We start from the raw sequence: 16,355 nt of genomic DNA, 5'->3' as shown, positions 1-16,355 counted from the left end.
AACTAAATATACTAAATTAAATGTGTAATTGTTATAATGTAGGAAATAAATACCTGTTTGTATACGTATTTGCGTGCCTAATATGGAGAGAATTTATTAACTAATAACGAATATCATGCAAAAAAAAATACAACCAACCAATTCCTTTTTTGAATGTTCCCATTCTTTTTTCTCAAGTCGCAACACTTAAAACTAAATATCTGATGATATCTTTTCAAACTTCAGAGATATATGAAGCTGCCGCACTAAGGTATAGAGAGTGCTGAGTGAATCACAAATAACCTGCCATATTCTCTGATGAAAATATGCCAAGGGTGGGTTGCACCATCAACTTTGACGTTAACTTTAACATGCGCTGAAAATCGCAAAGTACGCCATTTTGGCTAAACGTAATCGGCGCGCCGGTTCAAATCTAACGTCAAATTTGACGGTGCAACTCAATGTGATAGTCAAGTTGATAAAATCAAATAATATTTTAATATGCGAATAGACGCCATAATAAATTGATATTGTAAATGTAAAAGTCTGTTTTACTTTGACGTCAAAAATCGCTCTGGTGCCGGAAAGTGTTATAGTTACTTTTTGCCGCGGGCGAAGTCGCAGGCAGCAGCCATTTGATTGATAAGGGACTCCTCTCACTGGTGGTCTAACCTTGGATCATAATACTTGCCTTTATATTTTGATCATATTTACAAATGTAAAAACGATGAAAAGAATGAATGTATTGTAATAAATTTTGTAATTAAATTTTTTTTTTTAAATCGTTCTTAATATTGCCATATCTTTTGATTTATATTCTACATACGAGTATATTAGTATTGTTAACTAGCCTTTTGATTTAAAAAATCAGCATAGTTTTGTTTTGCCTGTCGAACTAAAAATGTCTTTTCTACCTTGATGATATCCTGAATTGAAACCAAGCATGTCGTTTTTGTATTCATCGAGAGGCTCTATGTAAATAAACATACATTTGAATTAATTGGTTTATCTGGTAAGAACATGTATTTTTCATGTACCTTCTAGCTGTTTTATTTCCCCATATGTATGAATACATATAATAATCTTCAGTATACTACATTTTATGTTATTTCCTCGTAGAAAAATAGGTGATGCCACGACATGGAGCCCCTTTATTTAAGTCATAATTGCGTTCTTGCAGTCAATGAAATAAGTTCTATTTTGAGCTACCTTTTTGAACGCACCAAGCCTTTTAGTAATTACGTTTAACTATGTCAGTATGCGCCCATTCGATCAGTGCAGCCATCGCGTTTTCAAACATTTTATTTTAAAGCGAAAACTGATAAAAAGTAATATACTAATAATAATTACGCTACACTGTTGCCACAATTTCCTACACCGAAAACGATTGCTACCAAAATCCGTGTAGTAACTTGTGGCTAAACGGAAAACTATAATACTTCCTGATAAAATCATTTGCCCAATGTAGCATTCACACAGATCCTTATTCATTTTTTGCCAATAAACAGTTCAAATGTGTTGGTGGCGCTAGTATGCGCTCAGGCAATCTTAATATAAAAGCATAGAGCTCCTCCACTCTTAAACACTCTTAAAACCATCATAAACTACATGTATCGAATATATCATTAAACTCATGTGTTTTGTTCCCGATACCCGCCGCACAGCTAAACGTTCTTCGCCACGCCAGAGTCAACACACGGTGACTTGCATGGACTCCCAACTAAAATACCACCTACATTTTTATCAATACTTAACAGAGATGGGCTTGCGCCTGGCCGTAAACTGAGCGTACACGTTTTCGACCGGGCTTTAACCATCTCTGGTGCTGACTTATCTGACGATTCTTACCGAAATCACGCGGCCCAATCGTGCTTCGTGATATGTTTTAATCTAAATCACCTTATATGTTGTCTTATTTCTTTCAATGTCAAATATTTGAGTTGGACAAAACATATTTTAATTTCAATTAATAGGGCAGTTTGTTAAAATTTTTACTTAGTTAATTTTGTAAAGCCCGATTGATGGTTTGACATCGTCTAGTTATTAGAATAGGTAATGTTTGTTTGTTTTTAAAGAGTAATCAAAACATTACTACATTTAAACATATATTTCCCAAGTATATTTGATGTGAATTAGTCGGTTTACACGTATTACAATTTTTAGCCGTCCATATCGTGTGATGTGAAGCCATCGATTGCAAAAGTGTTTTCACCAAAAAAAAATATCGGTCTTATAAGACTAAATTAAAAATACACTAAACCACAGATCTACGTAACGTAGATTCGTCAGATATGCCAGTCAGATTACCCATAACGTGGACGTCGAAGCCTCGCACTCAAATTGTCCGCTTTAGAACGCTTCCAGAAAATGTGACGACGTATGTCGCTTCCATAGTAGCTTGGAGTTTGAGCTGCGACGTTGGCAACATTGCTCTTTGAAACTACCATTTTTACAGCGCCTTTGGGGTAACGAACGTTTCCAACGCGAAAATTCTAATTCAATCTTTGTGTTGGAAACACGATTGACAACTTTAAAACATATTTATCGGTTTCACTGAATTGATTTTTAATTGTTTTGACTGGCAAAGTCAGTGTGTAGATTAAAAATCAAGTTTGTGATACCATTCAATATAAATAATAAATAATATCTTTCTCAGTAGCAGTAGAATGATTTTGAAAAGGAGTGAATGATAATTTGACATTTAATTTTTAATAAGGTATCCTTATGTATATGTAGTAAAATTGTCAAGCGTTGCCCAAACATCGACATTTAGTAAGAAAATAGCAGTGTTTCCAGTCTGACGACGTACACATTTGTTTATACTATTTCACTTTTGTATAATTTTTAAATTATGAAATTTTAGCAATCAAGTATATACCAGAGTTGTGTTGCCCGCTCTCTTATATTGGTCACAGTTTTGACGAGATTTCTCAACTCGCTTGTTTAAACAATTGCTGGAACGATTGTAGTCCGATATGGTACAATAATACCACTGTATTGTCCTTCTCTTGAAATGTTATGATTTATTTAATAACATTCATAATGAAATTATTTCTAGATGTCACTTTAGTTAATGTTATTTTCTAAATTGTCTTATTGTGTGTTTTATATTATGATGCAAAATGTAAAGAATTTCAATGTAAAAGATATAGAGGAAGGAAAATTTTAAGAATTATTACAATCACATAAATATTCTTGTACCACGGTGACTAACACCGAATCAAACAGCGAAAATTCTAAACACAATCATGTTTTCTGTGCAAACAATAGTATTTAGTAACGACTCGTTGACGACGTTTTAGTCGCTCGTGTGTAGAGAGATTATATGTAAAAAAACAATGTCGCCATCAGTAGTAACTGCCAGTGTTGCGTGTAGTGATTATTATTTTTTATTTAATATTTGAAATGAGCACGGACTGTTAAAACTTGAGAATTGCGCATGACAAGGCGAGATGATTGCTTGCTGCCCCTTTCTGTCATCTAATTATTTTTAAAAAGGAGAATCAACAAAAACATCGAGTCCTTTGTCTCATTTCGAACTGGGACTAAGGGTGTCCACTGTGTGACGCGTAGTCTTAGCTTGTGTTCATTCTGTCGCAGTCGCACGCCTTAAGTGTGATGAAATTAGGTGCGACTCGTCTCTCTCTCTCTCTCTCTCATCAGAACGTGCTACCGGCTACATTCTCGTTAAAACCCCCCCAAGTTGTTGTTTGAAGTGTGTAAAATGTTGCTTTTCTTAAAAAGTAAACAAATATTTAAAATTATCATTTTATTTACTCTTTAAACATGCGCAGTCTAAAAGTTAAATAGTCTGTGGTAATAGGGCAGTTTAGTATTGGCTCTGGGATTCCCTGTGGGCGTTTTGTATATGTGGACGAATGATTATGAATGCTACAGAATATTGTATCTGAATGTTGTATGGTTGCCTGTTGCGTACGCTTGTGTTGTATTCGATATCCGAAAGTTACGTAAGATGGCGCTACTCATCGGTAGTGTTGAGCTTAGCGTTTAGTTGTTTGCATTTGGCTGAAGTATAAACATTTATCAAAAATGTAATATAATGTAGTAACTTAATTTAAGATGATACACAATGCTGTAAAATGTTACATAACATCTGTTTTGATAAATTATTACTTAAGTGTGATAAAGACAACAAGTGTTATGTGGCGTCAAGCCAAATCGCGCCTAAATACTATGTAACAGCCTTACACAAAACACTAAACGCTTGGCTTTAATAATTTACTCTGTATAATTGACATTGACAATAGCCGACTTTGACCTATTCTATCTTTCTCCCTCGCATGCCTTTATTTGGATTGCCATCCCACTCACACAGTTCTTGTTGATACAAATGTTATGTGCAAATAGGTCGATGCCAGTTGTTGTCAAACAGAGTCGATATTCGCTCGACAGGAAATGTCAAAATCGAAAATCGTTTTACAAACGTAGCCAATATATTTGTTGATTTAATTGTTAACGCAAATGTGCGTTGTTTATATAAATTAATTTAGGAATACAACCGATGAGACGCGCCATTTTTTTTTAATTTATATTAATGACAGACAAAATATGTAATGATAATATTGGAAGTAATAACTCCTTTATAAGAAATAAGTAGTAAGCATAAGTATTGTGAATGACAGGTAGATTGTTCTGTGCGGGAACGCCATCCGTCTATGGGCGATGGAGATCGTGCGACGGAATAAGTGCAGTGGCATTATGAGGAACTATCAATAACAGATAGGCGACGTTGCTGTTTTCAGCGACAGTAGCGCCACGTCTTGTTTCGTTGTGCGGACTTTACATGATGTAAACAGCTTGCGACTTTATTGATTGCGACCTATCGATCAAAGTAATGTATAATTTGTTTGGGAGCATTTCTGATAGTTCACGTTCGAAAAACTAAAGCCACTGCTCAAAGCGTGTTTAAAACTCAATATTGCTTGAAAAAGTCATATGAAAAGTTATGACTAATTTATGAACTGAGCAGAATAATTTAATGAAATAATAAAAAAGCAACGTGTTATATATAGTTATATACTATATACTAAGACATATGAAATTAAACAATATACTTCACCACATTGATCGAACGCATGTATAGTGTTGAACAGTTAAAAAGAATAAAAATACATTTGTTAGCTCCGTGTGGATAAGAATTTCGAACGTGACTCTAAAATGTTGCCATAACAAAAAAAAAGGTCGCTTTACACTCGCCAAAGCCGAAATATAGCAACACATTACGCTACAGTCTAGACTGACATGCATGGCCTGAGCCTTTCAGTTGAATCAGTGATTAATTGATGTATGAACAAGAGAATTGTATATTAATTTCGTAAATAAAATTCTTTCTGAAAATGTACCTTCTTTTATTTCTACCATAATAATCAATACTAAGTTTTATTATAAAAGTCTAACAATGTGCTTACATTCATAATCATATGTATCATATGTGGAGTGAAAAGTTACTTTCGTGGTTAATAAATGTTTTACTTTGGTATGTATAGGTTTGAACCAATATTTTATTTTTAATAAAATTCATCAATAAGTACTGTGAAGATTGTTTATATGTTACTAGCGGACCGTCCCGGCTTCGCTCGGGTAAAAACATAACAAATTATAAATAACCTAAACCTTCCTCAGGAGCCACACTATCTATTGATGAAAACCGCATGGAAATCCGTGCACTAGTTTTTGAGTTTATCGCGAACAAACGGGGCAGAGGACTTTGTTTTATAATGTGCAAGGTGACTCGTAAGAAAAAACTTATAAGACCTTTTTCTGCTACTACATGTTGTATACTATATCTACATTTTTTTATGTCAACGTTTAATATTGTTTGATAAGAGGATATATTTGTCAAATATTAGCTTAAGCGTGTTTTTCGTTCACGTTGACTAGAAGAGTGTAGTAAGAGAATGAAGTCTTGATTATCTGCAAAATAAATGTCACATTGCAACCAGTCCGCCACAGTAAATAAATAGATATTTATGTAAAAAAATTACAAATGTATTTTTTTTTTGTTTTGGTTTTACGACTAACTTTGCAACGACCTTGCAGTCGCCTTGGTCGCAGCGAAACTGCAGTACTTCGTATACGCTGTGGTGGATTATGGCACGTTACAGTTGCAAGGCGGTTGAAACGTCAGCTACATAAATAAAACAGACTCGTGCTGTTCCTTTGATACATATGTGGTTATATGAAAATAAAAATAAATATACATATACAATATACGGACAGACAAACATACAGATTGAGTTAGCCCCAAAGTAAGTTCAAAACTTGTGGTATGGGATGCTAATACAACGATACTATATTATATAACATATACAATATATACATAACATATATATAAACATCCAAGACCCAGGTCAATCTGAAAAAGATCATTTTCCATGTTGACCTGTCCAGGGATCGAACCCGGGACCTCCAGTGGCAGTTCGGCATGGTGACCATTAGGCCACGGATGTCGTCAAAAAATACTTACAACAAGAAAAGTATGCAAGTCTATGGGGAGGAACCTTCCAGCACGAACTATAATCGGGCGTCGGTTAGCCAGTAGGATGTTAAGCAGCATTCGACGAGGCCGCACACCCATCGTGTGCCAGGCGCTTTGATAAGCTGCTGTAGAAACGCGGTCTGCCTGTAAATATGATCACGGTAAGGAAGCGGTGGTGGTGTAATGGTTAGGACCCCCGCCTGAGGATACGAAAGGTACGAATCCACGTGCCACATGAGTTTGTATACTAATCTGACTCATGTGTAGTAGTTTTCATAGATCACCACTTGCTTCCGGTGAAAGTAATAACTTGTGTGTGAAATGGAGAAGGCAATGGCAAACCACTCCATTAATAATGCCAAGAAAGTTGTTACGTGTGTTTCATTCCATGTAATGACCACGACCCTCAGTACGGAACTCAGGAATACGACTATGAAGAAGAAGTAAGTAGGCTGATAAGGAAGATGATTAATTAAAGTCGATCTAACAATAGTGACGTTTCCTATTCTAAATATTATATTGCACTTTTGTAAGTATATGTGGGAGTTGTGAATGTAAACGATACCTGTAATATAATTTGGTTTCCATAATAACAATACACGAATATGTCAAGTGCGACCGCGGCCAAATATTCCACTGTCACCATGTCTAACTTCTGCAATAGATGGTATGAAACAGAAAAAAGATACTGATTATGCTCTCATGACTTCTTAGATAAGTGAAAATTGCTCCTGTAATCAATTACATACTTTTTTGAAAAGAAGAGAAAGAAAAGAAAGAAAAAAAAAAAAAAAATTGTAAGAAACAATAATGGTAAGCCGATCTGGCATGATAGGGACCAACACTGTTCAAATGAGTTTCTTTCGGCATTTCTTTCTCAGCAGTGGTCGTTCCGAAATGCCAGTAGTTTCTAGCTTGTGAGAAATAACTATAAATTTAAAGATTGACGAGAAAAAGTGCCTGTGAAGGTCTAATTTCTGAATAAATGATTTGAATTTGAATTTTTGAATTTGAATTTAGAAAACTTCAAAGTAAATAAGCTCTTTATATTATTGAAAAACATGTATTAGATTACTTAGAACCATTTTAACTTAAGACATTCACTATTTGTTTATAATATTTTTATTTAGGTACTACAAATTGCGGGTGTTCCATTTGAAGCAGAGTGAGTGTGCTTATGCCAGAAGGCTCCCCTTTTTGTTTTTTATATGTGTCAAGTAGAAATATAAAATAATGAGCTCCCTGTGTCCTCTTGACTGGCAACACTGACTTTTTCAACCATTCTCTATTCTAATTGGTATTGCAATAACAAAAAAAATGTAGTTCGTTAAAAAGCTTAGTAGAAATAAGACATTGATTATTTTACTGTTATATAAATTATACTTCGATCATTTTAGAGGTTGAGCTCACCAAGGTAGCAGCATACAACAGCGTGCACAAGTACAAAGTGACTTGTATGACTCTAAGAGCCAACAGCGGCGAGACGAAGTTCTCAAATTTGTCCTTGAACACGTTGATGACTTGACAGACGCGGGCGCAGCGCCGCAGTGCGTCTACTGTGCCCGCGTCGTAGGCGCTGCTGTAGATATCTATAAACATTATCACGCTTGTCTCCCATGGGAATACGCAGAGACTAGGGATCCGTGATGATTCATTTTCATTTTTTTTTTATTGTTTACATCATCGAGTGTGTCAAAAATATTCAACATACCCACCTAGTTAAAATTTAATTTATATATATATATATATATATGTAAATCTGTTATTAGCATCTTTATTTGTTACGTGTTTACCTATTGTTATGTTAAGAGTTGTTGCTCTTCCTATCAAATAAAAAAAGTATGTTTGATCGGCTATGGTGGGAAAATGAAGACAATAGTAAAGAACACAACTGGCGAGACAGCCAAGCTCTCAAAGTTACTATGTAATTGTTGAAAAGTACGTCGTCACTATGTAATTGTTGAAAAGTACGTAATTATGTATATTATTCGACAATCATTTCTTTGCCCAGCAGTGGGACGCTTAAAAAGGCTATTAAAAAAACAATTACATCTCTTACCAATCTGTGCGGTTTTATCCACAAAATGTGCATACTGCAAAACAAAAAAATTTTGATATAACGACTAGGTAATTTAGGTAGAAAAGCCCTAAATTAGCAAATAGTAGGTAGGTATCTTAACAACTATAAACAAGTTACACTTTAGGCTTTGCGCAAACACCGAGAGGAGGAATATAGAAGATCGTCTAGCAAATAAAATTACGCAGCGAACCACCAATATTACACACGAGAAAAAGAACACCCATCGCCTTTTCACCGTAATGATACTAAGAGAGACCGTCATCTCAGCAGCGTTATAAATGTACCTACATATCTAGAAGACAATGTTTAAGGAGACATTAAGTCTACGACAAGGTATATAAGATAAGTGAACACCCACCATCGTCTCTCCATAGTTATACCCAGAGACGGCCATTTCGGCAGTATTATACATGTAGCTGTGCATCTCATCTAGAAGGACGTCGGCTTGCGCAGTCAAGGCCGAGTGAGTCGCTCCGCCCTTCAGCAGTGCGGTGTGCCGGACGTTGCGGACCGAACAGCATACTAAATCCAGTTGGCCGCAGAGGAGAATGGAGTTTGAGGCGAAGAATACGCCTAGGGCATAAAATATGGTAGGTATGTTAATTCGTCAGTAGGACAAAGGCTGATCACGTGATCCTATAAAATGGAACCTAATATAAGAATGTAAGTGGTTTATCAACGTCGGAATCGTGAGATCTGGCTGGATTTAGTTTGAGCTGTTTTCAATGAACTGATGAAGTATAATGAACTTATTATATTTTATGTAGACTCCTCGGTTTAAGCGCTTCTATGGCGGCCTTAGAAATCCTAACTAAAATACCTACGAGTAGACAAGCTATTCACGTTAGTTTGAATCGAGGAAATGTTCTTCAGACAAACATCTGCCTGTGGTCTTGGCTACGGCCTACGAAGCCATTCAGTTATTCATAAGTCATGATTAGTAGCAAATAAGTACGTACATACCTAACTGTCCCATGGCAAGTCCGATGAACGCTTGTCCCATGCACTGGCGTATGAAAGCAAATACCAGGAAAGGAGCTCTTGTGATGTCGGCATAGATCCTGTTCTGAAGAGGCATCTTCATCCACACTGATCAGATCATAACTATCGTTTAGTATATTCGTGAGCATTATCTTATTATTATTAGAAAAATTCGTCCAAAGAAAAGGTATGGTATATTTGGATTTATTTATTTAGTTGATATCTCATGTTAATTGGATCGAGAAACGGTCATTTACCTACTTAATTATAAGTTATCTAAAAACAAAATCCTGTTGAGAATTATTTTTTGCCGCATTAGCTATTAATAAGTACTTACGAGAACAATTTTTCGGGAAATAATGAAATTATTGGGAGAAAAAGTGGTATGTACTTAATTAAGCATACTTACAGTTAATAATCTCAGGCATCACATACAAAGTGACACTGAACATTGTGCACGCAGTGTAAAAATAGGCAAAATTCTTTGCTGCACGATAACTTTTCAACATCGTCATATTCGTCAAGCCGTTTGCCGAATAATATTCAAAATTCTTCCTCATGAAACCCGTTAAATCGTACATTTCTTTGCGATATATAACGAAATAGCTGACTACAGCTAAAGAAACGAGCGACGGCATGGCGTCTGCTAATTCATCCAAAGAGCTCATAATTCCCAACCATTCGATATACAAATTCACGAATAAAGTCATAGGTATACTCGCCAGAACAAAGAGGACCATGCAGACATACACATTGTTAATAATTATTTGCCATTCTCTCGTTGGTTCTTTATACCAGTCCCAGCAACCTACGATTTTTAATGGAATCTCATGAAAATGTGTGTAATTTGTTATTTTTTCCGTGTTTATTGTGGATTTATGTTGCTTCTTCCTAAAGAACATGATGATAGGATAGAACCTTAGAAATCAAAAGTAAAAGAATTAATAGGATCGAACCTTCATAAAGCAAATCAAAACTTAAACTGTTTTGTAGTATACTAACTCAGACAGTAGGTATACTATACTTTTTATAAATAAAGATCCTTATACACTATGGTAAGTCCATTAGTCCACCAAAAATGACAAAATAAAATATAAAACAAAAGTTATGGAACAAAGTCGATATGTACATCTTTCGGGCTGCTGTGCCCCTTTTTAATTCTCGAAAGGAACCAAGATAATTTGCTAATGTTAAAGGTGTACATCAATCATACAACATATGATATAATAGATGTTGTTCGGAGCTTCGCTCCCGTGGTAAATTTAAGATAAAATATAGCCTATAGCAATCTTGGATAATGTACCTTTCTAATGATGAAAGAATTTTTGAAATCGGTTCTGTACTTTCGGAGATTACCCGCCTCAAACTTAAAAACTCACAAAAGCTTACCTCTTTATAATAATAGTATAGATCAATTATTATAACGAATTGGGAATTGTTATTGGTGACAGCTGTTCAGTTGAAATTATACTGGTATTAGCTAATGCATTAGCTGAGTACATGAAATCTCGTGGTAGTATGGCGGGGGTAGACAGGATATAGAGGGACATAGAGTGAATCAAAAATATAAATCAAGTGTACACTAAGCTTTATTTTTGAATGAAGAATATTTAACTCTTTAACAAGAAATGGTTTAACGACTGATTAGTAGATTGTAATTGCAGGAAACTTTGGAATTTAATTGATCGTTGTTAAACTGTTTCAAAAGTAATTAGATTAATTTCTCTCTATTCAGTCCATATAATTATTAATATCATTTGTATATATTTTTTTTACACCCGTTTCAGGGGATGTTCGGTACATCGTCCCGGCCAAATGGTCAAGCAAAAAGAGAGATAAATTTTCTAACGATTCTACAAGTGTTGAGGATGGCAACTTTTTGAGGAAGAAGGTGCTTAAGTCAAGAGTCAAAATTCTAATGGTACGTCTACACCACGTTTAGAATTTTGAGACTTATGTAGTGTTTTAGGAACAACTCCGACAGAGACCACTATTGGAATCGTTTTGGTTTATACTGGCCATTGTGTTTTGCATTATTATGATAACTACTAATGAAATATGTAGGTACTTACGTTAGTACTAGTGTTTCAGTACTCAACTCATTCAGTCTTAATACTCACTTAGAAGTACCAAAATGAGTAAAATATAAAAACTTTGGATCCAATCTGAATGGTACTTTAAAGTAGTGTATAGATTTTTTTTATGTAGCTCTCAGGTCCCACTGCTAATATAAATGTATAGATAAAATCATACATGTAGTTTTAGCTTATTTAATTATTATTCATATATTTAGTTATACTTAGGTAAGTTTATTTTATTGTGTTACTTTTTTGCGCCGCACAATTTTTTTGTTCTGTTTCTTCTAATGGATAAAGTAAGTTTTTACTTGGAACAATAAAGTTTAATAAATAAAAGAAATTGTTATGAAAAAGCTAACATTTATTATATGAACACATGATTTATCTAACAAACATTACAAATGTACGAAATATATTTCGCTGGGTAAACACTCCTCGCCGCTTACTGAGTACCCATGGATGTAGCGTCCCTGGAAAAAAAGTAGATTTAAAAATAGTTTGATATTTATATCTAGCTGCCGGATGTCCCACGCTCAGTTTTCAAGTTCTGGGGTACCACTCAGTTACAGCTTTACTCCACCTTCCATAATTCCTTCTAGCCATTTAATTGGTATTTATATAGTCTATAGTATTAATAATTTGAATTTGAATTTCAAGTTCTGGGGTACCACTCAGTTACAGCTTTACTCCACCTTCCATCATTCCTTCTAGCCATTTCATTGGTATTTACATAGTCTATAGTAGTCGATTTAGAAACTGATTATTCGTTAAATGAGGTAAGTATGCGCTTACTAAGGTTATTGTTGGCAATGACGACAGATGAGCGTCTAAGCTAACAAAATAAATAGTGAAGGATAAGTTCACGGGAGCTACAAGGGAAGAGACACACAGTAACAAAAGAAAATATAGAAGTAGTCAGAAATGACGTGAAAGTCTTTAGGTGAATAAAAAAATGGCAGAAAACAAAGTAAAGAAAACATGTTTAACATGGGATGAGTTTCTGACAAAGGACGAAAAGACAAAAAGGATCACTATTTTAAATATTTATATGACTAGAATATTTACATCATAATTGGTTTTAAATATCTAATTTCAATTAACTACAATAAAAAATTCTTCTAGATCACCAGCAGATAGGAAATACTGTCGTTATAAAGCTCAATACGTAGGTATTTTAGAATTTTTGTTATAGTAGGTAACCATCATTGTAAAACATCATAATCGTGAATAAGGGCCAACTTACTTTTCCTTAGACCTCTTATGGGCAATCCTGTAGATCCTCCTCAACTCCAACAAAGCTCTCATGATGACCACGAGCTGTTGCTCAAAGTCCGCCGGCTTCACGTCGATGGTCAGCCCCTTCTGCTTGCAGATCTTCGTGTACAAACTCCAGATAGCCGACTTCACGTGACAAAGTTCCACATGACGTCTAGCAGCTGTTTCCTTCAAGCGGTTCAGAGCCAACTCCCATTTTATAACTCTGTTTCGAACTTTGTCGTAACGCCACTGGAACATAGAAAATTTTTGTACTCAATACTCAATTCTTTATCAGATTTTTCTTATAAGTATATAATAGAGACCTTACGGGCCCAGCAATCAAAGAGGAGCTAACTTGTCCATAATTACATAGTATTGATTCAATATTTTTCAGTAAATCAATTACTTTTCTATTGATTAATTAAACACTTTCAAATCTCTCACCCATTGGAACCAGCAGCAGAATAGTATGCTAGAATATTTATAAACAAAAACTGGATGAACGCGCACGCACTGCTATCTAAAACTTATTCGCTAAACCCAATCGGCTGATTCCATTCGATCTGCTGGAAAATATCTCACTTTATTAGAAACTATTTTATTGAAATTTCACCCATCAAAAGTTATAAGATACGATTATAATAGGTACTTTCACTTCTTATGAGTTGTCTGTCTCACTCATTTTACCGGCATCCGGCATCCTATTAAGTATATTTCAGTATCACTCGACTGTGACGGCCCGAAGCCCTAAGTGCGATCAAGCAAAATAAACCTTAAAATTTTGAAGATTTTGCTGTGACTTCACCCCCATATAACAAGTTAAAGGACTATTTACCCGCAAATTGGCGAGCGTGTTGTTCAGACCCATGATGAATAGCTTCTTCTCCTCGGTCAGGTTCCCTATCTCCTGGCGGGCGTTCTCCAGCATCTCCAGGTCTCGCTCCTGACGCTCGGCCAGGGTGCTCTTGGCGGCAGCTAGTGCAAATGTAGCCAAATATTACTGATTCAGGAAGGACCAGATTTAAAGATCTAGGGAGCAGAGGCACATAAATCCCAACTTTATTGTTGAGAAGTGCAAACTTCTTAACAGGCTTGCGGCCCACCTGATCGAAAATGGTCACCTTTGTGTTGTACATACGAGATTCAGGTACATAACTTATTGACATGAATACCTAAAGCTTCATAGCGATTGAGAACATCCAGGGGCTGCTTGAACTCGGGATGACTTTGAACGACTGCCATCAAATAGTCCTGTAAATAAAGGGTTCGCATGTGTAGTTGTGTAGTTCAAGTTGTATTTAATTCTATTGTAGTTTCTTTGGGTAAGGTGTTTCCACTTGTTCCTTTTTCGATCTACAGGCGGCGTCTTTAACCACGGGACCACCACCGCTTCATACTTTATTTATACACTAGATTTTGCCCGAGACTTCGCTCCCGTGGGAATTTTGAAATAAAATATATATGCCTATAGCAATCTTGGATAATGTATACCTTTCTAATGGTTTCTAATTTTTGAAAAAGTCACAAACGCTTACCTCTTTATAATAAATAGTATATAGATCTTAAATATACCCGCTATTTCTTACCTCGTATATAGTGTAGTCCCGTACTTGCTTCTCCATCAGAGCCTTCACTTCCTCCATTTCCTCGACGCGGTCCCGCATCGCGTCCGTCTCCCTGGTCTTACGATCCAGGACTTCGGAGTCTGCCTCCATCTTGCGCTCAGCTCGTTCGCGCTTCTCTTGGTTTTCTCTGATGAACTTTTCAAAAAACATTGCGACGGCTCCGAAAAACAGATTGCGTTTTTCGGATTTTGCCGACCGATCGGGACGGGAGTGGTGTCGTTCGACGCAGCTCGTCGAGTTATGGAAGAATTTGGAATAAAATTTACAGTCATAAAAGGAAATTATTTCGAAATATAAATATATATAAAAAAAATTGGAAATTTGAGTTCGAATCTGGCGTTCTAGATATAGATAGCTTTTTCAGAGAACCTTCCAGAATCGCGAAATCGCATTGATGAGAGAGATTATAGCAAAAATGAAGAATAACACAACTCGTCCAAGGCATACCTTATTGAAGCTGATGAAAGACTCCTTCAACACCACCTCCTTCTCTCTCAACTCCTTCCACTTGGCGTCCATGATGGCTCTGTTCTTCTGTTCCTCGACGCGCTTCACGGCTAGCTTCTCATCCGCCTCCATCAGGTCGCGACGCGCCTGCTCCATCAGGACTTGAGGCGTAGGACGTGCCACGTCCCATACTGGGTACTTCCTTTATCATATACATTAAAAATCTGAGAGAAAACCTGAGAGAAAGTTGCCCAACAAATAGACAAATAGAGATCACACACTTAAGACTGAGTTAGCCCTAAAATAATTTATAGTGTTATGGACTAAAAACCAACTCAATAATTAGGTACTAAATCATCCTAAGGTTTTACTTTTATCCACAGTTTTCAGTTTTCGCCGCCTAGTATATTTATATCATGAATTATATTTATATCATATTTATTTCCTATGTGATACCTAAAACTTGTTTTATTGTACCTAGTCTGCCGACATCTATGACGAGCATAATAAAATGCCTAACCATCAACTTGCACCTTTATACTACAAACAAAATTGAGTTACATTCATTGAGCACGAAAACCGTGCTCGTTGTTACATTATGGTTGATAAATTCTCAGCACGCAGAAGCAGCTCTTAGCGATTGCAATTCCAGAGTAAAGCCTAAAAATATTGGCGCGACAAGGCGCCAACGACAACATGATAAGTTCATCTGAAACTAATGATAATAGTCATCGATAAATTACGAGCTATATTGCTCACTTCACCATACTAGCGCTCTCCATCATAGATTTGTAATATTCTTCTGCGCATTCCACCGGCGGACCGTGGGGCAACGCGATCGGGGCAAGATCCTTCATCACTTTCTTCATGATCACGACTTTATAAAAATAAATTACTTATAGAAAATTCGTTTGAGCCTGTGTATTGAAATGTTACTTGATAAATTATAACGTTGCTAAGCAACTTCCGCTCTGTTTTTTGCATGGAATTAGTAGGTAGGTACACCGTACAACATGGTTAAGTATAGATAGAAAAAAGAAAAATTCGAAAGTGGGACATGGAGAAACTTTATCGATTAAAATATTAGCTCCATGCATTTAATAAGTACTTCGTCGGAGTACCTACTAATTACATGATTAGGTCTAATGAAATCGAATAAAAACTGTAGTATCATTTAGTATTATTTTTTAAAATTCAAATAATTTTCTACCATTACAAAATTATTTAAGCATGACATGGCAACATTGTAAATACGATAGAAAAAAATACCTACCCTACCTACCTGTTTCGGCATGTCTTCTGCTCGACAGTTTATGCGGTTTTTTCATTTTGTATTTGTTTAGTTTGTTTATATTATTTGTAATCGTGAAAGTATTTTATGTTGAATTAATAGTGTAGATTTAGAATAT

The 16,355-nt window shown here is 35.7% G+C and overlaps 3 protein-coding genes across 4 annotated transcripts in view; 1 reads left to right on the top strand and 2 right to left on the bottom strand.

Annotated features, from left to right (window-relative positions):
• LOC128679513 (serine/threonine-protein phosphatase alpha-2 isoform) overlaps positions 1-5,337 on the top strand; it is a 40,774-nt gene extending 35,437 nt beyond the window's left edge. The window contains exon 8 of the mRNA XM_053761805.1: positions 1,644-5,337. Within this exon, the coding sequence (XP_053617780.1) occupies positions 1,644-1,647 (4 nt within the window). The 3' untranslated portion in view covers positions 1,648-5,337. The remainder of the gene's footprint in view (positions 1-1,643) is intronic.
• A 459-nt stretch (positions 5,338-5,796) lies between these two features.
• On the bottom strand, positions 5,797-10,489 carry LOC128679512 (odorant receptor 46a). The gene is made up of 8 exons (XM_053761804.1): positions 9,949-10,489; positions 9,522-9,647; positions 8,917-9,131; positions 8,538-8,571; positions 7,889-8,067; positions 7,044-7,133; positions 6,467-6,622; positions 5,797-5,913 (listed from the first exon to the last, which is right to left on the bottom strand). Exons 1-8 carry the CDS (start codon positions 10,439-10,441, stop codon positions 5,851-5,853), a joined length of 1,356 nt encoding a protein of 451 aa, XP_053617779.1. The 5' UTR covers positions 10,442-10,489; the 3' UTR covers positions 5,797-5,850.
• Positions 10,490-11,963: 1,474 nt separating this feature from the next.
• LOC128679148 (coiled-coil domain-containing protein 42 homolog) lies at positions 11,964-16,337 on the bottom strand. 2 transcript variants are annotated; one of them, XM_053761193.1, is made up of 7 exons: positions 16,229-16,337; positions 14,947-15,148; positions 14,461-14,634; positions 14,047-14,125; positions 13,710-13,849; positions 12,861-13,123; positions 11,964-12,087 (listed from the first exon to the last, which is right to left on the bottom strand). In XM_053761193.1, exons 2-7 carry the CDS (start codon positions 15,100-15,102, stop codon positions 12,060-12,062), a joined length of 840 nt encoding a protein of 279 aa, XP_053617168.1. In that variant the 5' UTR covers positions 15,103-15,148; positions 16,229-16,337; the 3' UTR covers positions 11,964-12,059. The 2 variants fall into 2 exon arrangements, with proteins under 2 accessions (XP_053617168.1, XP_053617167.1); XM_053761192.2 differs by lacking the exon at positions 16,229-16,337 and adding an exon at positions 15,706-15,915.
• Between the last annotated feature and the right edge of the window lie 18 nt (positions 16,338-16,355).

Source organism: Plodia interpunctella, chromosome 21 (assembly GCF_027563975.2).
Source record: "Plodia interpunctella isolate USDA-ARS_2022_Savannah chromosome 21, ilPloInte3.2, whole genome shotgun sequence".
Taxonomy (NCBI): domain Eukaryota; kingdom Metazoa; phylum Arthropoda; class Insecta; order Lepidoptera; family Pyralidae; genus Plodia; species Plodia interpunctella.
Note: the sequence above shows the minus strand (reverse complement) of the source record. Positions and strands in the feature narration are given on the sequence as shown.

Excerpts from the sequence above, each read along its gene's own strand:
- LOC128679512 (XM_053761804.1), bottom strand. The coding sequence starts at position 10,441 with ATGTTCTTTAGGAAGAAGCAACATAAATCCACAATAAACACGGAAAAA. Across the intron at positions 8,572-8,916 it reads ATAACTATGGAGAGACGATG|TATGCACATTTTGTGGATAA; the intron begins GTGGGTGTTCAC and ends TTTGTTTTGCAG. Across the intron at positions 8,068-8,537 it reads GGATAAAACCGCACAGATTG|ATATCTACAGCAGCGCCTAC; the intron begins GTAAGAGATGTA and ends TAATGTTTATAG.
- LOC128679148 (XM_053761192.2), bottom strand. The coding sequence starts at position 15,815 with ATGAAGAAAGTGATGAAGGATCTTGCCCCGATCGCGTTGCCCCACGGT. Across the intron at positions 14,126-14,460 it reads GGGACTACACTATATACGAG|GACTATTTGATGGCAGTCGT; the intron begins GTAAGAAATAGC and ends CTTTATTTACAG. Across the intron at positions 13,850-14,046 it reads CAATCGCTATGAAGCTTTAG|CTGCCGCCAAGAGCACCCTG; the intron begins GTATTCATGTCA and ends CATTTGCACTAG.